This window comes from Oncorhynchus mykiss, chromosome 2, assembly GCF_013265735.2.
Source record: "Oncorhynchus mykiss isolate Arlee chromosome 2, USDA_OmykA_1.1, whole genome shotgun sequence".
Lineage (NCBI taxonomy): Eukaryota > Metazoa > Chordata > Actinopteri > Salmoniformes > Salmonidae > Oncorhynchus > Oncorhynchus mykiss.
This window is the reverse complement of record NC_048566.1, coordinates 15,374,536-15,401,260: the sequence shown is the minus strand read 5'-3', so window position 1 is coordinate 15,401,260 and position 26,725 is coordinate 15,374,536. Positions and strand designations below refer to the sequence as shown.

At 42.2% G+C, this 26,725-nt stretch overlaps 2 protein-coding genes across 3 annotated transcripts in view; one reads left to right on the top strand and one right to left on the bottom strand.

Moving 5' to 3' along the window:
• Nucleotides 1–644: 644 nt before the first annotated feature.
• Nucleotides 645–26,624, bottom strand: LOC110534183 (peroxisomal carnitine O-octanoyltransferase). Its single transcript, XM_036938847.1, has 16 exons — nucleotides 26,288–26,624; nucleotides 15,226–15,345; nucleotides 15,003–15,127; nucleotides 13,302–13,483; nucleotides 12,443–12,567; nucleotides 10,706–10,814; nucleotides 10,524–10,617; nucleotides 10,308–10,433; nucleotides 10,123–10,224; nucleotides 9,926–10,009; nucleotides 9,501–9,608; nucleotides 9,176–9,306; nucleotides 8,410–8,533; nucleotides 8,121–8,293; nucleotides 7,896–8,015; nucleotides 645–1,949 (listed from the first exon to the last, which is right to left on the bottom strand). The coding sequence occupies exons 2-16, from the start codon at nucleotides 15,338–15,340 to the stop codon at nucleotides 1,829–1,831; spliced, it is 1,839 nt and encodes a 612-aa protein (XP_036794742.1). The 5' UTR covers nucleotides 15,341–15,345; nucleotides 26,288–26,624; the 3' UTR covers nucleotides 645–1,828.
• The window catches only part of LOC110535793 (ribonuclease P protein subunit p38), a 49,363-nt gene continuing 47,341 nt past the window's right edge, over nucleotides 24,704–26,725 (top strand). Inside the window, exon 1 of one of the 2 annotated variants that reach the window (XR_005035165.1) lies at nucleotides 24,704–24,798. The gene's annotated coding sequence lies outside the window, so the exon portion shown is untranslated. The remainder of the gene's footprint in view (nucleotides 24,799–26,725) is intronic. The other variant, XM_036938876.1, reaches the window with a different exon arrangement.

Below are 26,725 nucleotides of genomic sequence, written 5' to 3'. Positions count from 1 at the left end.
GTAAGAGCTGTTTGAAAAGCCTGCCTGGAAATTTCTGCCTGCTTTGGTGGGATGGAGTTTTGGCCTGCCCGGTGACATCACCAGGCATACATTGGTTTATTGACCAATAAGAAAGAGTTCAAAAACTCTCTGACAATAACAGCTAGTTTTCAGTTTTCCCCACTCCGACAGTCCTAGCAAAATTCTTGCTTGAGAAATTGCTCTTCGCTAACAAGTTATTTTTATTTTTAAAATTACAATTTTAATTGAAAACAATCACAGTAAGGTACTTAATTGTTACCCAGAAATGATTTGATATTGCGATAAAAACAGCTGCATTGGACCTTTAATGTTGAGAGGAATTATTTTTTAAATGATCATGAGATGTGGCCTTCCAAACTGTCTCTGTGCTATGCTCATGCTATTGGAAGTGCCTGAGGTATTTGAAAGGACCAAAGAGTTCCTGAATGTTTTGTTTACCTTAACTGAAGGTAATATGTTGAGTGATATACACACACACACACACAGCTGAGGGTTGGGGCTCAAGCACTAACAGTATATTGATACAAACCACGTTCCTGTTTCTACGTTGCACTGAATTAACTGACCTCTGCTTGGGTATGTACTGTATGTATGCATGACTTTTTTCCTTATGTAAACAGGTATCATTAATAAAGATGTTTTATTTGAATATTTGGGCTCATGACATGATTCAATCACTTTGATTTGTCAGTTCAATCACACTAAACAACTTTCATATTCAATAAAACATTTTCCAAGTTTACATTGTCAACCAAGTCAATACTATAATTGTCCTACTGTAAAGTGGGTTACATCATTTTCACTACTTTAGGCATTAAAACAGCTTCTTTTCATTCTGTTGACTGAATCAAATGCAGCGCTCGTCTTTTATCACTTTTCTATCATTTACAACAAAAAAACATGCTGAAAATCTCAAGACTGTCTGAAAGGTATTAACACAATGCTGTGTTCGAGAGCATCAAAACCGTGATGTATCATGGGTAAATTGTGACAAGAATGTTCATTATTACAGACATCTACTACATAAAATGGCATATTGCATAGGGCAGCAGCCTATGGATCTGGCATAGGAGTGGTAGAGTTATTCAGCATCTTTTGAAGTCTAAAAAGTCTGGTCAATTAGGGAGCTATTCAATCAAAACCACTAACCAGATCTCTGGGGACAGACTAAAATAAGGACACAGCAAAAAGGCACATTAGAATTTACTTGGGTTTCTTTTCGTCTCACCCAAACACTGTTTCATTGATCATATCCAGCCAAATGCAAAATCCTCTACTGATGTGCAAAACATAAAAACAATCATTTTTCTTGCCCTGGAAACTGGAAAACAGTTTTGATTGAGTGCCTTATATAATACCCATGAGGCCTGAGGTGAGACGGTAGTCAAAGACAACATGACCCGTTTCTCTCTGTTTCTGAACCAGGGACCCTCTGCACACATTAACAACAGTCACCCACGAAGCATCGTTAACCATCGCTCCACAAAAGCCACGGCCCTTGCAGCGCAAGGGGAACCACTACTCCAAGGTCTCAAAGCAAGTGATGTCACCGATTGAAACGCTATTTAGCGCTCACCGCTAACTAAGCTAGCCGTTTCACATCCGTTACACTACATAAAATCACAGAGAATGATTCACTAAGTGCAAAATTAACTAATTTGTTGAGCTGCATTTAAACAAATAATACATTTTTATTTTTAAATGTAGAAAACAATAAATGTGCCTTTGCATTGATCTGTGCAGAACTAAACTATTATTGACGACCATCTACAAACTGTGTGTGTGTGTGTATGTGTGTGTGTGTGTGTTAGAGCTGAGCTGTGGTAGCGAGATGTAACATCTCATGTAGGGAGGTAACCAGGTTCTGGAACAGTGTCTCTGCATCTGTCTCTCGACTGGACTTCCACGCTGTACAGGAAGCCACGATCCTGAAACAGGAAGTACAAGTCAGATACTGGACACTTGTAGAGGTTTTAAAAAATCTGTCCATCATAGAGAGGACGGAACAACACAGCTGCACTTTCTAACCACTACTATTAAACTTTACCCTTGACCTCACCTTGACCCCACTAACTAGATGACACGGAAAACAGCTGGAATAGTAACTGTTATCTGACTCAGAGTGCATTGTCCAGAGTCCAGGACCTAAAGCACCAACATTTATCTAGCGGTATCTACTCAGAAGGATATCTAAACAACATCACTCTCCCTACAGTATTATGTCATTAGAAAGACAGGGGGAAGGGGAGGGTACCAAATCATTTTACATCCTCTAGTCTACCTAAAATGTAGTTTATTTTAGTAATGCACTCATGTGTTGTAGGTTGGAGCTAGGTGGTAATGTGTGTGTGTTTACTGGTCAAACTGTGGATGATGTTGCATGGGGTCAGTGTGTGTGTTTACTGGTCAAACTGTGGATGATGTTGAGTGGGGTCAGTGTGTGTGTGTGTGTGTGTTTACTGTTCAAACTGTGGATGATGCTGCGTGGGGTCAGTGTGTGTGTGTGTGTTTGTGTTTACTTGTCAAACTGTGGATGATGTTGTGTGGGGTCGGTGTGTGTGTGTGTTTACTGGTCAAATTGTGGATGTTGCTGCGTGGGGTCAGTGTGTGTGTGTTTACTTGTCAAACTGTGGATGATGTTGTGTGGGGTCGGTGTGTGTGTGTGTGTTTACTTGTCAAACTGTGGATGATGTTGTGTGGGGTCGGTGTGTGTGTGTGTGTGTGTGTTTACTGGTCAAACTGTGGATGATGTTGCGTGGGGTCAGTGTGTGTGTGTTTACTTGTCAAACTGTGGATGATGTTGTGTGGGGTCGGTGTGTGTGTGTTTACTGGTCAAACTGTGGATGATGTTGCGTGGGGTCAGTGTGTGTGTGTGTGTGTGTGTGTGTGTGTGTTTACTGGTCAAATTGTGGATGATTCTGCATGGGGTCATCTGTTGCACAGCAACTCATTGCCTTCCTGAAGACAAACAAACATAATTTTACATCCTCTAGTCTACCTAAAATGTAGTTTATTTTAGTAATGCACTCATGTGTTGTAGGTTGGAGCTAGGTGGTAATGTGTGTGTGTTTACTGGTCAAACTGTGGATGATGTTGCGTGGGGTCAGTGTGTGTGTGTGTGTGTGTGTGTGTGTGTTTACTGGTCAAACTGTGGATGATGTTGAGTGGGGTCAGTGTGTGTGTGTGTGTGTTTACTGTTCAAACTGTGGATGATGTTGCGTGGGGTCAGTGTGTGTGTGTGTGTTTGTGTTTACTTGTCAAACTGTGGATGATGTTGTGTGGGGTCGGTGTGTGTGTGTGTTTACTGGTCAAACTGTGGATGTTGCTGCGTGGGGTCAGTGTGTGTGTGTTTACTTGTCAAACTGTGGATGATGTTGTGTGGGGTCGGTGTGTGTGTGTGTGTTTACTTGTCAAACTGTGGATGATGTTGTGTGGGGTCGGTGTGTGTGTGTGTGTGTGTTTACTGGTCAAACTGTGGATGATGTTGCGTGGGGTCAGTGTGTGTGTGTTTACTTGTCAAACTGTGGATGATGTTGTGTGGGGTCGGTGTGTGTGTGTTTACTGGTCAAACTGTGGATGATGTTGCGTGGGGTCAGTGTGTGTGTGTGTGTGTGTGTGTGTGTTTACTGGTCAAATTGTGGATGATTCTGCATGGGGTCATCTGTTGCACAGCAACTCATTGCCTTCCTGAAGACAAACAAAGTATACAAAATGCTTCAGCCTGGTTTTAGACCCCATCATAGCACTGAGACTGCACTTGTGAAGGTGGTAAATGACCTTTTAATGGCGTCAGACCGAGGCTCTGCATCTGTCCTTGTGCTCCTAGACCTTAGTGCTGCTTTTCGTTACCATCGATCACCACATTCTTTTGGAGAGATTGGAAACCCAAATTGGTTTACACGGACAAATTCTGGCCTGGTTTAGATCTTATCTGTCGGAAAGATATCAGTTTGTCTCTGTGAATGGTTTGTCCTCTGACAAATCAACTGTAAATTTCGGTGTTCCTCAAGGTTCTGTTTTAGGACCACTATTGTTTTCACTATATATTTTACCTCTTGGGGATGTCATTCGAAAACATAATGTTAACTATCACTGCTATGCGGATGACACACAGCTGCACATTTCAATGAAATATGGTGAAGCCCCAAAATTGCCCTCGCTAGAAGCATGTGTTTCAGACATAAGGAAGTGGATGGCTGCAGACTTTCTACTTTTAAACTCGGACAAAACAGAGATGCTTGTTCTAGGTCCCAAGAAACAAAGAGATCTTCTGTTGAATCTGACAATTAATCTTGATGGTTGTACAGTCGTCTCAAATAAAACTGTGAAGGACCTCTGCGTTACTCTGGACCCTGATCTCTCTTTTGACGAACATATCAAGGCTGTTTCAAGGACAGTTTTTTTCCATTTATGTAACATTGCAAAAATCTGACATTTTCTGTCCAAAAATGATGCAAAAAAATGAATCCATGCTTTTGTTACTTCTAGACTACTGCAATGCTCTACTTTCCGGCTACCCAGATTAAGCACTAAATAAACTTCAGTTAGTGCTAAATACAGCCACTAGAATCCTGACTAGAACCAAAAAATTTGATCATATTACTCCAGTGCTAGCCTCCCTACACTGGCTTACTGTTAAGGCAAGGGCTGATTTCAAGGTTTTACTGCTAACCTACAAAGCAGTACATGGGCTTGCTCCTACCAATCTTTCCGATTTGGTCCTGCCATACATACCTACACATACGCTACGGTCACAAGACGCAGGCCTCCTAATTATCCCTAGAATTTCGAACACCTGGAGGCAGGGCTTTCTCCTATAGAGCTCAATTTTTATGGAATGGTCTCTGCCTACCCATGTGAGAGACGCAAACTCGGTCTCAACCTTTAAGTCTTTATTGAAGACTCATCTCAGTAGGTCCTATGATTGAGTGTAGTCTGGCCCAGGAGTGTGAAGGTGAACGGAAAGGCACTGGAGCAATGAACCACCCTTGCTGTCTCTGCCTGGCCGGCTCCCCTCTTTCAACTGGGAGTCTCTGCCTCTGACCCTATTACAGGGGCTGAGTCACTGGCTTACTGATGCTCTTCCATGCCGTCCCTAGGAGGGGTGCGTCACTTAAGTGGGTTGATTCACTGATGTGATCTTCCTGTCTGGGTTGCCACCCCCCCCCCCCCCCCCCCCCCCCCCCCCCATTTGGGTTGTGCCGTGGCGGAGATCTTTGTGGGTTATACTCGGCCTTGTCTCAGGATGGTAAGTTGGTGGTTGAAGATATCCCCCTAGTGGTGTGGGGACTGTGCTTTGGCAAAGTGGGTGGGGTTATATCCTTCCTCTTTGGCCCTGTCCGGGGGTGTCATCGGATGGGGCCACAGTGTCTCCTGACCCCTCCTGTCTCAGACTCCAGTATTTATGCTGCAGTAGTTTATGTGTCGGGGGCTAGGGTCAGTCTGTTATATCTGGAGTATTTCTCCTGTCTTATCCGGTGTCCTGTGTGAATTTAAGTATGCTCTCTCTAATTCTCTCTTTCTTTCTTTCTTTCTTTCTTTCTTTCTTTCTCTCTCTCGGAGGACCTGAGCCCTAGGACCATGCCTCAGGACTACCTGGCATGATGACTCCTTGTTGTCCCCAGTCTACCTGGCCGTGCTGCTGCTCCAGTTTCAACTGTTCTGACTACTATTATTTGACCTTGCTGGCCATTTATGAACATTTGAACATCTTGGCCATGTTCTGTTATAATCTCCACCCGGCACAGCCAGAAGAGGACTGGCCACCCCTCATAGCCTAGTTCCTCTCTAGGTTTCTTCCTAGGTTTTGGCCTTTCTAGGGAGTTTTTCATAGCCACCGTGCTTCTACACCTGCATTGCTTGCTGTTTGGGGTTTTAGGCTGGATTTCTGTACAGCACTTTGATATACAGTGCCGTGCGAAAGTATTCAGCCCCCTTGAACTTTGCGACCCTTTGCCACATTTCAGGCTTCAAACATAAAGATATAAAACTGTATTTTTTTGTGAAGAATCAACAACAAGTGGGACACAATCATGAAGTGGAATGATATTTATTGGATATTTCAAACTTTTTTAACAAATCAAAAACTGAAAAATTGGGCGTGCAAAATTATTCAGCCCCCTTAAGTTAATACTTTGTAGCGCCACCTTTTGCTGCGATTACAGCTGTAAGTCGCTTGGGGTATGTCTCTATCAGTTTTGCACAACGAGAGACTGACATTTTTTCCCATTCCTCCTTGCAAAACAGCTCGAGCTCAGTGAGGGTGGATGGAGAGCATTTGTGAACAGCAGTTTTAAGTTCTTTCCACAGATTCTCGATTGGATTCAGGTCTGGACTTTGACTTGGCCATTCTAACACCTGGATATGTTTATTTTTGAACCATTCCATTGTAGATTTTGCTTTATGTTTTGGATCATTGTCTTGTTGGAAGACAAATCTCTGTCCCAGTCTCAGGTCTTTTGCAGACTCCATCAGGTTTTCTTCCAGAATGGTCCTGTATTTGGCTCCATCCATCTTCCCATCAATTTTAACAATCTTCCCTGTCCCTGCTGAAGAAAAGCAGGCCCAAACCATGATGCTGCCACCACCATGTTTGACAGTGGGGATGGTGTGTTCAGCTGTGTTGCTTTTAGGCCTAACATAACGTTTTGCATTGTTGCCAAAAAGTTCCATTTTGGTTTCATCTGACCAGAGCACCTTCTTCCACATGTTTGGTGTGTCTCCCAGGTGGCTTGTGGCAAACTTTAAACAACACTTTTTATGGATATCTTTAAGAAATGGCTTTCTTCTTGCCACTCTTCCATAAAGGCCAGATTTGTGCAATATACGACTGATTGTTGTCCTATGGACAGAGTCTCCCACCTCAGCTGTAGATCTCTGCAGTTCATCCAGAGTGATCATGGGCCTCTTGGCTGCATCTCTGATCAGTCTTCTCCTTGTATGAGCTGAAAGTTTAGAGGGACGGCCAGGTCTTGGTAGATTTGCAATGGTCTGATACTCCTTCCATTTCAATATTATCGCTTGCACAGTGCTCCTTGGGATGTTTTAAGCTTGGGAAATCTTTTTGTATCCAAATCCGGCTTTAAACTTCTTCACAACAGTATCTCGGACCTGCCTGGTGAGTTTCTTGTTCTTCATGATGCTCTCTGCGCTTTTAACGGACCTCTGAGACTATCACAGTGCAGGTGCAGTTATACGGAGACTTGATTACACACAGGTGGATTGTATTTATCATCATTAGTCATTTAGGTCAACATTGGATCATTCAGAGATCCTCACTGAACTTCTGGAGAGAGTTTGCTGCACTGAAAGTAAAGGGGCTGAATAATTTTGCACGCCCAATTTTTCAGTTTTTGATTTGTTAAAAAAGTTTGAAATATCCAATAAATGTCGTTCCACTTCATGATTGTGTCCCACTTGTTGTTGATTCTTCACAAAAAAATACAGTTTTATATCTTTATGTTTGAAGCCTGAAATGTGGCAAAAGGTCGCAAAGTTCAAGGGGGCCGAATACTTTCGCAAGGCACTGTATCAGCTGATGTAAGAAGGGCTATATAAATCCGTTTAATTTTATTTGTGTGTGTGTGTTTACGGGTCAAACTGTGGATGATATTGCGTGGTGTCAGTATGTGTGTGTGCTTACTGGTCAAAGTGTGAATAATGTTGCGTGGGGTCCGTGTATGTGTGTGTGTGTGTGTGTGTGTTTTTACTGGTCAAACTGTAGATGATGTTGCGTGGGGTCAGTGTGTGTGGATGTGTGTGTGTGTGTTTACTGGTCAAGCTGTGGATGATGTTGTGTGGGGTCAGTGTGTGTTTACTGGTCAAACTGTGGATGATGTTGCGTGGGGTCAGTGTGTGGGTGTGTAATAGCCCACCTGTCGTCTCCGATGCGGTAGAAGAACCCGTAGCCATGGTGCACCATGGGAGCAACCGCTCCCAGGACTGTGGTGTAGCCAACCAGACTGGTGGACAGGGTAAAGTTACCGCCCCCGCCACTGGAGAGAGAACACACACAAATTACACACACCATAAACACACACACACACACACACACACACACACACACAGACACACACACACAAACAATCACAAAAACACACCTCTTGGAATACAGTGGATCAGTGAAAAGGTCTGGCATAGGAAGTCCCTCCTCCTTGGCGATCAGGTAAAGGCCCAGGAGATGTCTGTCAAAACCTTTTCCGTTCTGTGCCTCAGCCATCAGTTTGTTGTGCTTGTTGAAGGCCAGCAGCAGGGCTTTCCTCTTAGCCTCAGCCTGGGAGACATGCAGAAAGTCAGAGTGTAAGTATCCTGGTCGCCAGATTTACATGTATGGCATGACAATATATGAAGAACTAATCGTTTACTGGACACACACACTCTCACACTTACACTGGCTGCAGGGAGGAGCATGGTATGGCACCAGTTCTGTGCCTCCAGGGTACAGGGCCTCATGGTCTCAGTCCTGCCGTGGTAGAACCTTCTGGTCATCGCTGTCTCATAGCAACTACCTAACCTGGGAGGGGGGATTATCATCAATCATCAGTTAAGGAGAGAATATTGGGGAGGAAGGATGGATGAATTTGATGGATAGATGGATGGGTGGGTGGGTGGATGGATGAATGTTGGGTGGATGGATGGATTAATTGGATGGATAGTGGATGGAGGGCCAGCTCCAAGCATAAGAGACATAAGCCGTTGCTTAGGGCCCCAGGCCACCCAAACCTCACCACAAATTATTATTATTTGAGAGTTAGAATAGTAGAATACACCAGTTGCAAGGTTGAAATGTGGTTCTACACCAGCAATTTCTCTCTTGTTATGCTCTGGCAGTCAATCAATTCACCATGTCTTCTAACATTTCTTAAAATTGGTAAGTTAGCTGGCTAGACTATCTAAACTTGTAATCATGACTGAACACCGACCAGGGTGTCTAAGGGCCCTGACCTCCAGGGGGCCCCTATTGATTTTGTTAGTCACTCACTCTATCATCATTAACATGGCATAAGTCATGGCAAAATGTGTAGAATTACAAGAAATTAGCTTTAAAACTGAAAATAATGTCTCTCCACCCCATGGCCTAGCTTAGGCCCCAACGAAATCTCGCTTAGGGCCCCCAAAAGGCTAGAGCCGGCCCTGGCTGGATGGATGGTATTACCTCCCATGCTGTCTGTAATAAGCCAGTTGAAGGGCCAGTTGTATGAAGGTGTCTGGGTGGAGCTTCCTCTGTTTGATGGCTGCTTTCCCAAACGAGGTGAACGCATAACACACCACCTGCAAGTCCTGAGTCTGGAGACACACACACAGGTGTCTGTCAAACCAGATATCACACAGATTAGAGTTGTGTGTGTGTGTGGTGGGGAGAGTAAGGGCCTGTGAGGGTGTGTTTGTGATGAACACAACACCTGCGATGGTCCAATCTGACGACCAGGGAGATGCACAGAATTATGAATGTGTGTGTGTATGTGTGTGTGTGTGCTCACAGTCTCAAAGTACTGTTGCTTGGCATGTGCAACGTCACTCCTGACTCTGTCATCCACAGTGAAGACCAACTCTTCAGGAAGAGGCATAGGCCGCACCGTCTCAGAGCCCTACATAGACACACACAATACAAATTATACTGTTGCTTACTCACAGTGAAATGAACCTGTTTATTACCTGATACATGGTAGCATAATAGAGAGCCACCTTATCCTGTTGTTCTCAGGTGTGAGCTACGGCGTAAAATCTTCTAACTAGAACCAGAGTGTAGTTTTATGCTGAGCCGGCATGCTGACGCCCAGGCGCCCAGTGTCCCACACTCAGCAATACTTATGCCTCCGGTTAGGCAGGCCAGTAAGACACTCATAATTAAGGACAAACAAGATATACAGTCACTGAAAATAAGTTCAATAGAAACCGTATTTACCTTCCACTTGCCGTCTGTAGCTTTGAGCTGCTGATCCACATAGTAACCCTGAGTTACCAGCACCATGGCATCGTAGGGGGCATGCTGCAACACACACCAGCAATTACCATACATAGGAACACACTCACAACAAAACATCATTACACTACTGCTAACAGAGGAGCAATCATCTCTCTCTCTACAAAACAGTAACACACGTCACAATTGGATCCGAAGGTTCCGTCAGCGAAGGAGAGGGAGTTGTAGGACTTGTCTCCCCAGCGGATGGTGGGGTCTCCTGTCAGCGCTTCCCGGGTCACCTGGGGGCAAAGGCCAAAGGTCAGATTATACCATACTAAGGATGGTATGGATGCCTGTGGTGTGTGTATGTGTGTGTACGTACCGGTGTGTAGTTCTCTGAAGTAGCGTAGGGTTTAGCATCGTCCAGTGAGACCACAAACAGACTGCTCTGGATGGTCTCTAAGATGGTCTTATTGGCTGGATCTATACCTATCAGATACTCCCTAGCCTACAGACACAGAGAGAGCGAGAGAGAGCGAGAGAGAGCGAGGTTTAGGGCATGGTGACGTCCATTCTATACAGCCAACTTCACACACACCTTAGCCCAGAGTGTCCTCTCCTCTGAGGTGAGAGCGGCGACACCATCTCCCGCTGGCTCCCCTTCACAACACTGCTTAACATGGGTCAGCTGCCTACACACACACACACACACACACATAAATACTTGCAAACATATGCAGATACACACAAATATACCTAAATATCCACCGGCCAGAATACCTGAGCAGCTCTGGAGGGGTAAGAATGTGTCCGTCACACACTGCATCAAACGAGAAGAAACGGCCCTTACACATCACCACCACGTGGGAGGGGCATGGACCCTCGCTCTCTACAACACACACAGAAAAAACATCAATACATACAGCAATAATACATAAAGTTTGGACACACCTACTTATTCCAGGGTTTTACTTTATTTTTTACAATTTTCTACATTGTAGAATAATAGTAAAGACATCAAAACTACGTAATAACATGGAATCATACAGTAACCAAAAAAGTGTTAAACAAATCAACCTATATTTTATATTTGAGATTCTTCAAAGTAGCCACTGTCACGCCCTGACCTTAGAGAGACGTTTATTCTCTATTTTGGTTAGGTCAGGGTGTGACTAGGGTGGGTACTCTAGTTTTTTTTATTTCTATGTTGGCCTGGTATGGTTCCCAATTAGAGGCAGCTGTCTATCATTGTCTCTGATTGGGGATCATATTTAGGCAGCCTTTTCCCACCTGTTGTTTTGTGGGACCTTGATTTTGTGTAGTGCCTGTGAACACTGCATTTACTTCACGTTTCGTTTGTTCGGTATTGTTTTTGGTGAGTTTAATTTATTAAAACATGTGGAACTCTATGCATGCTGCGCCTTGGTCCAGCGATCGTGACAGCCACTCTTTGCCTTGATGGCAATTTTGCACATTCTTGGCATTCTCTCAACCAGCTTCACCTGGAATGCTTTTTAACGGTTTTTAATAAGTTCCCACATATGCTGAGCACTTGTTGGCTGCTGTTCCTTCACTCTGCGGTCCAACTGATCCCAAACCATCTCAATTGGGTTAGGTCGGGTGATTGTGGAGGCCAGGTCATCTGATGCAGCACTCCATCACTCTCCTTATTCAAATAGCCCTTATTTTGGGTCATTGTCCTGATGTGTTGGGTCATTGTCCTTTTAAAAAACAAATTATAGTCAAACCAGATGAGATGGCGTATCGATGCAGAATGCTATGGTAGCCATGCTGGTTAAGTGTGCCTTGAATTCTAAATAAATCTCTGAGTTTCACCAGCATAGCACCCCCACACAATCACACCTCCTCCTCCATGCTTCACGGTGGGAACCCCACATGCAGAAATCATCTGTTCACCTAATCTCCATGTCACAAAGACACAACGTTTGGAACCAAAAATCTCAAATCTGGCCTCATCAGACCAAAGGACAGATTTTGACCAGTTTTATGTCCATTGCTCGTGTTTCTCTGCCCAAGCAAGTCTCTTCTTCTTATTGGTGTCCTTTAGTAGTGGTTTATTTGCAGCAATTTGACCATGAAGACCTGATTCAGACAGAAACCTCTGAACAGTTGATGTTGAGATGTGTCTGTTACTTGAACTCTGTGAAGCACTTATTTGGGCTGCATTTTCTGAGGCTGGTAACTCTAATGAACTTATCCTCTGCAGCAGAGGTAACTCTGGGTCTTAATTTCCTGTGGCGGTCCTCATGAGAGCCAGTTTCATCATAGCGCTCAATGGTTTTTGTGACTGCACTTGAAGAAACGTTCAACGTTCTTGAAATTTTCCAGATTGACTGACCTTCATGTCTTAAAGTAATCAAAACACACATCCACACACACATGGAAAACACACACACACACACACACACACACCTAAATAAATAACAGAGTACTACACACAAAAACAAACCACAAACATCATATTGCATGGCGGTGTCATGGGGGGGGGACACCTACCTGTCTTAAAGTAGTTGATGATGGTATCCTTGGTGACTCCAGGAACTTTACATGTACAGAACAGCATTCTGAACTGGTCCATATCCAACACCACATTACCAGCTTTATGAGGGTCCAGCCTCTCCCTGTCGGGGACCACACAGTCAGAGAGTGTGTACTGAACGTGTGTGTTTAGGGACACACAAGGTACGTACGTATAGACTGTGCAACTAAATGCTTAGTTGCAGGTTCCTTCTCAACAATAAGAAATCAAATATAATAATATGAACATAAAGTAACTGGCTCAGTAGAATAGAATAAATATTTTAAACAACTATAATACAGGAAGAATTTATAGTTAAATAAAAACACATGTTTTGGGGAAGGGGGGGATTGGAGGGCAAGTGTTTAAATTGTGCATTATTTAGCAATCGGAAGAGTCTGGTAGCAGTAGTTGTGATGTGTGTGTAACCTTAATACATATACACAGTGTGTACAAAACATTAGGAACACCTTCCTAATATTGTGTTACATGCCCTTTTGCCCTCAGAACAGCCTCAATTCGTTGAAGCATGGACTCTACAAGGTGTCGAAAGCGTTCCACAGGGATGCTGGCCTATGTTGACTCCCTGTTCAAAAGGCACTTAAATATTTTATCTAAGCCCATTCAACCTCTGAATGACACACAGACACAATCCATGTCTCAATTATCTCAAGGTTTAAAATCATTCTTTAACCTGTCTCCTCCCCTTCATATAAACTGATTGAAGTGGATTTAACAGGTGACATCAATAAGTGATTATAGCTTTCACCAGGATTCACCTGGACAGTCTATGTCATGGAAAAAACATGTTTTGTACACTCAATGTGAGTATCTTACGTGCGAAGCAGGTCCCAGTACTGTAGAGTGTGCCACATGCTTATGCTGGTCCTCTGTAGCTGTACTCCCTCTGTAGGGGGCCAGCAGTGCTCTAGGTAGGGTGCAGGACCTCCGAAGTTCACATTCAACTGGGAGGGGTAACGCAATTCCAGATAGGCTGCATCCAACCACCACTCCTCCAACTGCAGGAAAACACACAGTATAAAGATGAAACACTTCAGGGAGACACCATAATGACTGCAGTAATTAAAACACTCAAAGATTCCCTTTCGCAGTTGCTCAGGGTCAAGCATGGTGTGTGACCAGTTCCCACATGTTCTAGCTGTGCAGTGTGTTGAGTGTAGAGATCGACTGATTAATCGGAAAGGCAGATTAATTTGGGCCTATTTCAAGTTTTCATAACAATCGGTAATCAGCATTTTTGGACACCGATTATGGCAGATTACATTACACTCCACGAGGTGATTGCGTGGCAGGCTGACTACCTGCTATGCGAGTGCAGCAAGGAGCCAAGGTAAGGTGCTAGCTAGCATTAAACGTATCTTATAAAAAAACATCAATCTTAAAGTAATTACTAGTTAACTACACATGGTTGATGATATTACTAGTTTATCTAGCTTGTCATGCGTTGCATATAATCGATGTGGTGCCTGTTAATTTATCATTGAATCACAGCCTACTTCACCAAACGGGTGATTTAACAAGCGCATTCGTGGAAAAAGCACTGTCGTTGCACCAATGTGTACCTAACCATAAACATCAACGCCTTTCTTAAAATCAATACACAAGTATATATTTTTAAACCTGCATATTTAGTTAATATTGCCTGCTAACATTAATTTATTTTAACTAGGGAAATTGTGTCACTTCTCTTGCGTTCTGTGCAACAGAGTCAGGGTATATGCAGCAGTTTGGGCCGCCTGGCTCGTTGAGAACTGTGTGAAGACCATTTCTTCCTAACAAAGACAGCCAACTTCGCCAAACGGGGGATGATTTAACAAAGACGCATTTGCAAAAAAAGCACAATCGTTGCACGAATGTACCTAGCCATAAACATCAATGCCTTTCTTAAAATCAATACACAGAAGTATATATTTTTAAACCTGCATATTTAGTTAAAATAAATTAATGTTAGCAGGCAGTATTAACTAGTCAAATTGCATTGCGAAGCGCTGTTTATGACTTCAAGCCTATCAACTCCCGAGATTTGGCTGGCAATACTAAAGTACCTATTAGAATATCCAATAGTCAAAAGGTATATGAAATACAAATGGTATAGAGAGAAATAGTCCTATAATAACTACAACCTAAAACTTCTTACCTAGGAATATTGAAGTCTCATGTTAAAAGGAACCACCAGCTTTCATATGTTCTGAGCAAGGAACTTAAACGTTAGCTTTTTTACATGGCACATATTGCACTTTTTCTTTCTTCTCCAACACTTTGTTTTTACATTATTTAATTAAACCAAATGAAACATGTTTCATTATTTATTTGAGACTAAATAGATTTTATTGATGTTAAATATTAAGTTAAAATAAAAGTGTTCATCGTTCATTCATATTGTTGTAATTGTCATTATTACAAATATATATATATAAAAATTGGCCGATTAATCGGTATCAGGTTTTTTGGTCCTCCAATAATCGGTATCGGCATTGAAAAATCATAATCGGTCGACCTCTAGTTGAGTGTGTGTACCCAGTTCCTGCGTGTCCTGGCTCTCTGCAGTAGTTTTTGGTGCAGGTCTTTGCCGATGCCCTCTCCAAACCTCTTCACTACGGCTGCAGTCACATGGTACTCCTCCTCTGTAGCAAACGGCCGCACTGGAAAATACACACAGACATTTCAGTAACTAGACACATTTTTATCCAGGGTCCATGCTAACGGAGCTTCTCTGTCTCAAATGCAGCTGGCATCTCACCTGCATCCAGGTACTTGGCGAGGCTCCCCTCTAGAGACGGTACAGGGAGAGGAGGCAGGCTATGCTGGTACTGGAACGTCCGCTCAGTGGGGAACTCTGACACCTGGTTGGTCATGTCACCTACAGCACCAAAACACATGGTTAGCCATGTTGTCACCTACAATACCAAAACACCTAGTTAGCCATGTTGTCACCTACTATACCAAAACACCTGGTTAGCCATGTTGTAACCTACAATAGCAAAACACCTGGTTAGCCATGTTGTCACCTACAATACCAAAACACCTAGTTAGCCATGTTGTCACCTACTATACCAAAACACCTGGTTAGCCATGTTGTAACCTACAATAGCAAAACACCTGGTTAGCCATGTTGTAACCTACAATACCAAAACACCTGGTTAGCCATGTTGTAACCTACAATAGCAAAACACCTGGTTAGCCATGTTGTCACCTACTATACCAAAACACCTAGTTAGCCATGTTGTAACCTACAATACCAAAACACCTAGTTAGCCATGTTGTCACCTACAATACCAAAACACCTAGTTAGCCATGTTGTCACCTACAGCACCAAAACACCTAGTTAGCCATGTTGTAACCTACAATACCAAAACACCTAGTTAGCCATGTTGTAACCTACAGCACCAAAACACCTAGTTAGCCATGTTGTCACCTACTATACCAAAACACCTAGTTAGCCATGTTGTCACCTACTATACCAAAACACCTAGTTAGCCATGTTGTCACCTACTATACCAAAACACCTAGTTAGCCATGTTGTCACCTACTATACCAAAACACCTAGTTAGCCATGTTGTCACCTACTATACCAAAACACCTAGTTAGCCATGTTGTCACCTACTATACCAAAACACCTGGTTAGCCATGTTGTAACCTACAATAGCAAAACACCTGGTTAGCCATGTTGTAACCTACAATACCAAAACACCTAGTTAGCCATGTTGTAACCTACAGCACCAAAACACCTAGTTAGCCATGTTGTAACCTACAATACCAAAACACCTGGTTAGCCTTGTTGTCACCTACAATACCAAAACACCTAGTTAGCCATGTTGTAACCTACAGCACCAAAACACCTAGTTAGCCATGTTGTAACCTACAATACCAAAACACCTGGTTAGCCATGTTGTAACCTACAATACCAAAACACCTAGTTAGCCATGTTGTAACCTACAATACCAAAACACCTGGTTAGCCATGTTGTAACCTACAATACCAAAACACCTGGTTAGCCTTGTTGTCACCTACAATACCAAAACACCTGGTTAGCCATGTTGTAACCTACAATACCAAAACACCTGGTTAGCCTTGTTGTCACCTACAGCACCAAAACACCTGGTTAGCCTTGTTGTAACCTACAATACCAAAACACCTAGTTAGCCATGTTGTAACCTACAATACCAAAACACCTGGTTAGCCATGTTGTAACCTACAATACCAAAACACCTGGTTAGCCTTGTTGTCACCTACAATAACAAAACACCTGGTTAGCCATGTTGTAACCTACAATACCAAAACACCTGGTTAGCCTTGTTGTCACCTACAGCACCAAAACACCTAGTTAGCCATGTTGTCACCTACTATACCAAAACACCTGGTTAGCCATGTTGTAACCTACAATAGCAAAACACCTGGTTAGCCATGTTGTCACCTACAATACCAAAACACCTAGTTAGCCATGTTGTCACCTACTATACCAAAACACCTGGTTAGCCATGTTGTAACCTACAATAGCAAAACACCTGGTTAGCCATGTTGTAACCTACAATACCAAAACACCTGGTTAGCCATGTTGTAACCTACAATAGCAAAACACCTGGTTAGCCATGTTGTCACCTACTATACCAAAACACCTAGTTAGCCATGTTGTAACCTACAATACCAAAACACCTAGTTAGCCATGTTGTCACCTACAATACCAAAACACATAGTTAGCCATGTTGTCACCTACAGCACCAAAACACCTAGTTAGCCATGTTGTAACCTACAATACCAAAACACCTAGTTAGCCATGTTGTAACCTACAGCACCAAAACACCTAGTTAGCCATGTTGTCACCTACTATACCAAAACACCTAGTTAGCCATGTTGTCACCTACTATACCAAAACACCTAGTTAGCCATGTTGTCACCTACTATACCAAAACACCTAGTTAGCCATGTTGTCACCTACTATACCAAAACACCTAGTTAGCCATGTTGTCACCTACTATACCAAAACACCTAGTTAGCCATGTTGTCACCTACTATACCAAAACACCTGGTTAGCCATGTTGTAACCTACAATAGCAAAACACCTGGTTAGCCATGTTGTAACCTACAATACCAAAACACCTAGTTAGCCATGTTGTCACCTACAGCACCAAAACACCTAGTTAGCCATGTTGTAACCTACAATACCAAAACACCTAGTTAGCCATGTTGTAACCTACAGCACCAAAACACCTAGTTAGCCATGTTGTAACCTACAATACCAAAACACCTGGTTAGCCTTGTTGTCAGCCACAATACCAAAACACCTAGTTAGCCATGTTGTAACCTACAGCACCAAAACACCTAGTTAGCCATGTTGTAACCTACAATACCAAAACACCTGGTTAGCCATGTTGTAACCTACAATACCAAAACACCTAGTTAGCCATGTTGTAACCTACAATACCAAAACACCTGGTTAGCCATGTTGTAACCTACAATACCAAAACACCTGGTTAGCCTTGTTGTCACCTACAATACCAAAACACCTGGTTAGCCATGTTGTAACCTACAATACCAAAACACCTGGTTAGCCTTGTTGTCACCTACAGCACCAAAACACCTGGTTAGCCTTGTTGTAACCTACAATACCAAAACACCTAGTTAGCCATGTTGTAACCTACAATACCAAAACACCTGGTTAGCCATGTTGTAACCTACAATACCAAAACACCTGGTTAGCCTTGTTGTCACCTACAATACCAAAACACCTGGTTAGCCATGTTGTAACCTACAATACCAAAACACCTGGTTAGCCTTGTTGTCACCTACAGCACCAAAACAACTAGTTAGCCATGTTGTAACCTACAATAGCAAAACACCTGGTTAGCCATGTTGTAACCTACAATACCAAAACACCTGGTTAGCCATGTTGTCACCTACAATACCAAAACACCTAGTTAGCCATGTTGTAACCTACAATACCAAAACACATGGTTAGCCATGTTGTCACCTACAATACCAAAACACCTAGTTAGCCATGTTGTAACCTACAATACCAAAACACCTGGTTAGCCATGTTGTAACCTACAATACCAAAACACCTGGTTAGCCATGTTGTAACCTACAAAACCAAAACACCTGGTTAGCCATGTTGTAACCTACAAAACCAAAACACCTGGTTAGCCATGTTGTAACCTACAATAGAAAAACACCTGGTTAGCCATGTTGTAACCTACAATACCAAAACACCTGGTTAGCCATGTTGTAACCTACAATAGAAAAACACCTGGTTAGCCATGTTGTAACCTACAATAGCAAAACACCTGGTTAGCCATGTTGTAACCTACAATACCAAAACACCTAGTTAGCCATGTTGTCACCTACAGCACCAAAACACCTAGTTAGCCATGTTGTCACCTACAGCACCAAAACACCTAGTTAGCCATGTTGTAACCTACAATACCAAAACACCTAGTTAGCCATGTTGTCACCTACAGCACCAAAACACCTAGTTAGCCATGTTGTCACCTACAGCACCAAAACACCTAGTTAGCCATGTTGTAACCTACAATACCAAAACACCTAGTTAGCCATGTTGTCACCTACAGCACCAAAACACCTAGTTAGCCATGTTGTAACCTACAGCACCAAAACACCTAGTTAGCCATGTTGTAACCTACAATACCAAAACACCTAGTTAGCCATGTTGTCACCTACAGCACCAAAACACCTAGTTAGCCATGTTGTAACCTACAATACCAAAACACCTAGTTAGCCATGTTGTAACCTACAGCACCAAAACACCTAGTTAGCCATGTTGTAACCTACAATACCAAAACACCTGGTTAGCCTTGTTGTCACCTACAATACCAAAACACCCAGTTAGCCATGTTGTAACCTACAGCACCAAAACACCTAGTTAGCCATGTTGTAACCTACAATACCAAAACACCTGGTTAGCCATGTTGTAACCTACAATACCAAAACACCTAGTTAGCCATGTTGTAACCTACAATACCAAAACACCTGGTTAGCCATGTTGTAACCTACAATACCAAAACACCTGGTTAGCCTTGTTGTCACCTACAATACCAAAACACCTGGTTAGCCATGTTGTAACCTACAATACCAAAACACCTGGTTAGCCTTGTTGTCACCTACAGCACCAAAACACCTGGTTAGCCTTGTTGTAACCTACAATACCAAAACACCTAGTTAGCCATGTTGTAACCTACAATACCAAAACACCTGGTTAGCCATGTTGTAACCTACAATACCAAAACACCTGGTTAGCCTTGTTGTCACCTACAATACCAAAACACCTGGTTAGCCATGTTGTAACCTACAATACCAAAACACCTGGTTAGCCTTGTTGTCACCTACAGCACCAAAACACCTAGTTAGCCATGTTGTAACCTACAATAGCAAAACACCTGGTTAGCCATGTTGTAACCTACAATACCAAAACACCTGGTTAGCCATGTTGTCACCTACAATACCAAAACACCTAGTTAGCCATGTTGTAACCTACAATACCAAAACACCTGGTTAGCCATGTTGTAACCTACAAAACCAAAACACCTGGTTAGCCATGTTGTAACCTACAAAACCAAAACACCTGGTTAGCCATGTTGTAACCTACAATAGAAAAACACCTGGTTAGCCATGTTGTAACCTACAATACCAAAACACCTGGTTAGCCATGTTGTAACCTACAATAGAAAAACACCCGGTTAGCCATGTTGTAACCTACAATAGCAAAACACCTGGTTAGCCATGTTGTAACCTACAATACCAAAACACCTAGTTAGCCATGTTGTCACCTACAGCACCAAAACACCTAGTTAGCCATGTTGTCACCTACAGCACCAAAACACCTAGTTAGCCATGTTGTAACCTACAATACCAAAACACCTAGTTAGCCATGTTGTCACCTACAGCACCAAAACACCTAGTTAGCCATGTTGTCACCTACAGCACCAAAACACCTAGTTAGCCATGTTGTAACCTACAATACCAAAACACCTAGTTAGCCATGTTGTCACCTACAGCACCAAAACACCTAGTTAGCCATGTTGTAACCTACAGCACCAAAACACCTAGTTAGCCATGTTGTAACCTACAATACCAAAACACCTAGTTAGCCATGTTGTCACCTACAGCACCAAAACACCTAGTTAGCCATGTTGTAACCTACAATACCAAAACACCTAGTTAGCCATGTTGTCACCTACAATACCAAAACACCTAGTTAGCCATGTTGTCACCTACAACACTGTAAAATACATTTCCAGGTGAACAAAAGAGGAGAGCAGTCGCAGATGAAGACAATTTAGAATCAATCCGGTTTATTACAAGTTGCAACAGGGAGACACCACCCAGCATAGAAAATGTCTAACTGGCAGAGAAAATGTCTAACTGGCATCTTGGAGACAGTCCTTTAATGTCTTAATCAGACAGCACCAAGTGTTCTGTAAACAGCAGCCTGAGAGGCTTGTAGGAAGTCAAAACAAAAAGGCAATGACTTTGTCAGCTGCTACTGAATCACAGTGTCCACAGGATGTCATCAATACCATACAACAGTGAAATATCAGCGTGTCCTCCAGTCTGGCATTATACACTATTGACAAATAGGAGAATAATTCATCTTTTTTTATGATTCATTTTAATTTAGCCTTTATTTAACTAGGCAAGTCCATTAAGAACAAATGATTATTTACAATGACGGCCTACCAAAAGACAAAAGGCCTCCTGCGGGGACCGGGGATAAAACAATTAAAATAATAATAATTCAGCATCATGTCTATTGACCATCAACCAGCACATTGAGTGCTGAAAATCCAATATGCTAACCATTGTGTAGATTACTCTAAACTAAATATTAACTTCAGTCATCCTAGATTTCCCCATTACAAGCACCTGGTTGGTCATGTTGTCATCTACAGCACCAAAAAAACCTGTTTAGCTATGTTGTCCTCTACAGCACCAAAAAAACTTGTTTAGCCATGTTGTCACCTACACCACCAAAACACCTGGTTAGCCATGTTGTCCCCTACAGCACCAAAACACCTGGTTAGCCATGTTGTCCCCTATAGCACCCAAAAACCTGGTTAGCCATGTTGTCACCTACACCACCAAAACACCTGGCTAGCAATGTTGTCCCCTACAGCACCAAAACACCTGGTTAGCCATGTTGTCACCTACACCACCAAAACACCTGGTTAGCCATGTTGTCCCCTATAGCACCCAAAAACCTGGTTAGCCATGTTGTCACCTACACCACCAAGACACCTGGTTAGCCATGTTGTCACCTACACCACCAAGACACCTGGTTAGCCATGTTGTCACCTACACCACCAAAACACTTGGTTAGCCATGTTGTAACCTACATTACCAAAACACCCGGTTAGCCATAGACCTACTGTCCCCTAGCCTGGTAGACTCTAGGAATCCAAGTGTGGACTGGACAATCCTGCACTTTCATCTAACTTTTAGATTTAAAAAATGTATATCTTGGATCTTGGACCATGCTAACTGTACGGGAGAGTGGAGTAAGTTGAGACATTTTTCAAGGGAAATATAGTAGTCTTTCTAAAAAAAGATATATTTCAGGATGTTTTGTATCCCTGGAAATAATCAGAATTAATGTAAACAGTTTTGAAAACATAGCTAGTCACACAAGAAGTGGTCTCTTGGCACCACACACCATGGGGTAAGTTGAGCTGCAGGACAGGGTGAATTAAATAAAGCGCCTTCAAATTTCTGTACTGAATGAAGTAACACCACTACCTTTTAAAACCATGTCCATCTTTATTTTCTAAACGCATCTTTTTTTTAAAGCTTTTAATTACTTTAAGCACATTTTTAAGCTGCAAAATGTAACTTTTTGGGCAACCTAAACAAATGTAATGTGAGTTCTGTCATTCTCATTCAAAGCAAGTCTAAGAAGCAGTAGACATGTTCTATGTGAGCTATTTCTATGCTTCCCATTCTTAAGTTTAGTTGTTGCGTCTTTTACCTTCGGTTTTGTACACCAGCTTCAAACAGCTGAAAATACAATATTTTGGTTATTGAAAATATTTCACAGTGGTTTAGATGGTACATTGATTCTCTATACCCGACACACTCAATTCTGGACCTTGAAGCCAGTTCGCTGCATTTTTTCATTGCAAGATGGCGCCGACAGATGGTCGTCTCGCTTCGAGTCCTTAGGAAACTATGCAGTATTTTTATTTTTTTTATGTATTACAAGCATTTCGCTACACTCGCATTAACATCTGCATGTGACCAATAAAATTTGATTTGATCAAGGACTGATTTATGTAATACATGTATCACTAGCCACTTTAAACTATGCCACTTTATGTTTATATACCCTACATTACTCATCTCATATGTATATGTATAAGGTAGTAGTTGTGGAATTGTTAGGTTAGATTACTCGTTGGTTATTACTGCATTGTCGGAACTAGAAGCACAAGAATTTCACTACATTCGCATTAACATCTGCTAACCATGTGTATGTGACAAATATCATTTGATTTGATTTGATTTAGCCCTGGGACATCAGGTGGGTGCAATTCATTATCAGGTAGAACAGAAAACCAGTAGGCTCCAGATCTTGTAGGGTAAGAGTTGAATACCACTGCTCTACACACTGAGTACTCAAAACATTAGGAACACCTTCTTAATATTGAGTTGCACCCCATATTTGCCCTCAGAAGAGCCTCGCTTCATTGGGGAATGGACTCCACAAGGTGTCGAAAGCATTCAACAGAGATGCTGGCCTATGTTGACTCCAATGCTTTGTCAAGTTGACTGGACGTGCTTTGGGTAGTGGACCACTCTTGATACAGACGGGAAACTGTTGAGCGTTAAAAACCCAGCAGCGTTGCAGTCCTTTTTTGTATATTTTTTTATTTGACCCTATTTTTCGATATTGTCTCAAAGCTGCAACTTTCCAACAGGCTCGGGAGAGGCGAAGGTGGAGTCATGCGTTCTCCAAAACATCACCTGCCTAACATCACTCCTTAACCAATGTGTCGGGGCAAACACTGTTCAACTGGCAACCGGTGTCGGCCCGCAGACACCCGGCCCACCACAAGGAGTCGCTAGAGCGCGATGAGACAAGTAAAGCCCCACCGGCCAAACCCTGCCCTGACCCAGACGACACTGGGGCAAATTGTGCACCGTCCTATGGGACTCCCGGCCACGGCCGGTTGTGGCACAGCCCAGGAATGAACTCGGGTCTGTAGTAACGCCTCAGAGTGCTGCGCCACTTGGGAAGCCCTAGTGTTGCAGTTCTTGACACACTCAAACCGGTGCGCCTGGCATCTACTACCATACCCCATTCAAAGGCCATTAAATATTTTGTCTTTATTATTCGTTACAATATTTTGTTGAGGTTTAGGGTTTAGTGAATGATTTGTCCCAAATACAATTTTTAGTTTTTTTAATATTTAGGACTAACTTATTCCTCGCCACCCATTCTGAAACTAAGTGCAGCTCTTTGTTAAGTGTTGCAGTCATTTCAGTCACTGTAGTAGCTGACATGTATAAGGGAAAGAGGGATACCTAGTCAGTTGTACAACTGGATGCACACAACTGAAATGTGTCTTCCGCATTTAACCCAACCCCTCTGAATCTGAGATGCGCAGGGGGCTGCCTTAAATCAACATCCGGGGAACAGTGATTTGCTGCTGCTTTTCTCAGGGGCAGAATGACAGATTTTTACCTTGTCAGCTCGGGGATTCAATCCAGCAACCTTCCGGTTACTGGCCCAACACTCTAACCACTAGGCTAACTGCCATAGTGTTCAGTCATCCGCATACATAGACACACTGGCATGTCGTTGGTAAAGATTGAAAAAAAGTAAGGGGCCTAGACAGCTGCCCTGGAGAATCCCTGATTCTACCTGGATTATGTTGGAGGACTACACCCTCAGCGTTCGGTTATCCACATTACAGCAGGGGGTGTAAAGCCATAACACATACATTTTTCCAGAAGCAGACTATGATCATTAATGTCAAAAGCCACACTAAAGTCTAACAAAACAGTCCCCACAAACGTTTTATCATACATGTATCACAGCCAATCATCAGTCATGTGCTGTGTTTCCCAATAAGCATGCTAAAAGTCTGTTGTCAATTTGTTTACTGTAAAATAGTCTTGTATCTGGTCAAACACTGTAAAAAAAAGCCTGTCCCTTTAAGAACTCAGTGATGACATTACAGCTATCACAAGCTGGCATTACCAAGTGCAGCTGGCAACCTACTGCTGTGAACACAAATCTCAGTTTTGGACATTATTTTCTTTCTGGACAATTTATTCATCACTGTGCGTGAAAACCAAAACTGTAAGTAATGTATATGTTTTCGCCTTGTTTTACTGACGAAGTTGTCAATAGTTAAATAATATTTTTGTAATTATTACAGCATTATGGGTCTCGTTTTTATGCTAGCTATCTAACATTCTTAGCTACATTTTGTTAGCTGGTTAGTCTGATGTTGCTAGCCACTTGTATTTTTGTTTCAGTCATTGGTTTAGTATAACAGATGAGAGCTGGATATCTTGTTTGTTATTGCTAAATTAATGTACATTATCTTAGTATTGATGCCATTGTATTCATATTTATTATTTCCAGATCACATCTTGTATAGGATAAATGGACAATTAATTGGATAATTCCAGCTGAGTGACTTAGCACAGAATTGCAAACATTGTTAATCTCCAATCAACATCAAAGAACCCTACACTGAGGAACTGTCTTTCTTACCGTTTCTCTAATAAGAGTACAATCTCCATAACACTAACCTACATCAATCAATGTATACATTCCAGAGGCATCAACCTCTAATTCGAAAACAAAAAAATCTCAAAGTGTACTAAGGGTTGGTAACAGGCTGATTGGTCAGCTATTTTGACCCAGTAAAGGGGGCTTTAGTATTTTTGGGAAACAGAATGATTTTTGCTTTGTGGAATTCAAAATGCTTGACTGCGTTTGTTGTTGGCATGTCATGCCTAAGTTTGCTAATATTGCCAATGAAAAAAAGTATTAAAGTAGTTGGCAATATCAGAGGGTTCATCTGATTCAATGAATGATGAATGCAGAGTTTGCATTTTTATAGAACAATCGTTAAATTATTTACTTTGATTTAGATACAAGCATCATGAAACCTCCCCAAAAATGTATGACTTGATGAAATTCCAGTTTTTTGGACCTAATGTTAACTTCCTTACAACTTTTTCCATATTTGGTCAAATTATAAATGTTTATGGTTTCCTACCTACCCCTTTGGATCAATGTACCCCAATCTCCCCTAATACAGTACAGTCAATATCTACAAAGATAGTTGTAGAATTTGTAGCTTGTAGCTTGTAACGGAATTACTCTGAGACTCAGGTTTTTCACTTTAAAATGTATGCCAAACAAAACCCATTGATTTCAAAGTTTAACAAACCATACAACCAAATCGGAGTATCAGAGTAATTCCACATAAACATGTAATTGCCCAGTTAGCTAGACTCGCAGGCCAGATGCAACTTTTATTATTGGAGATCAAATTCCATCTTTTCCAAGGCGGAGCAGCCTTGTACCAATCGCATTAATAAGCACGTGTATAGCACAATTGCTCAGCAATTGATTACCATATAAATCCTGGATAGATAACCATATGATGAAACATAGCTAGCAAGTCAGTCCTACTTACTGCAGAAACAAGTGCACTAGCTAGCTATAAAATAGTTGGCCCCTTGCATTGTTTTCACGCCACGAATGTAGGTCCGTTTCAGTTTGCAGTCCGATCGAAGCAGCTTAATCCCACAAACATGACAAGCAAACTCACCTTAGAATTGTGTGATATTCTGCGAATTCCGATATGTGAAAAGTTGTTTTCGCTCGTCCATTCAAAATAAAAATAATGTTGCGGCTATTTTTTAGACTAGACTGTAGAGGAAGGCGCTTGCGGTAGTTTGTGTCGTTGCTCCGCTCGTGGGGTATGCAGCACTTCTCATCACCTTTCACCCAGTAAGTGGTCATGGCTAGAAAGGCTACAGCTTTTGTCAAAAATGTATTTATTTTGTCATTTTATCTAACTCTGACCTTTTTCCAAATCTGAACCTAATTATCCTAACGTGCTACGTTAATAATCCTAATATGCTGTGTAAATTCTCCTAACCTGCTACGCAAAGTCAAATTTGACAAAAGCTGTATCCCATCTAGTCAACCCCAGTTAGCGGGCTGCCAACACCCGGAAGAGTGTAGTGGTGATATTATTACACGT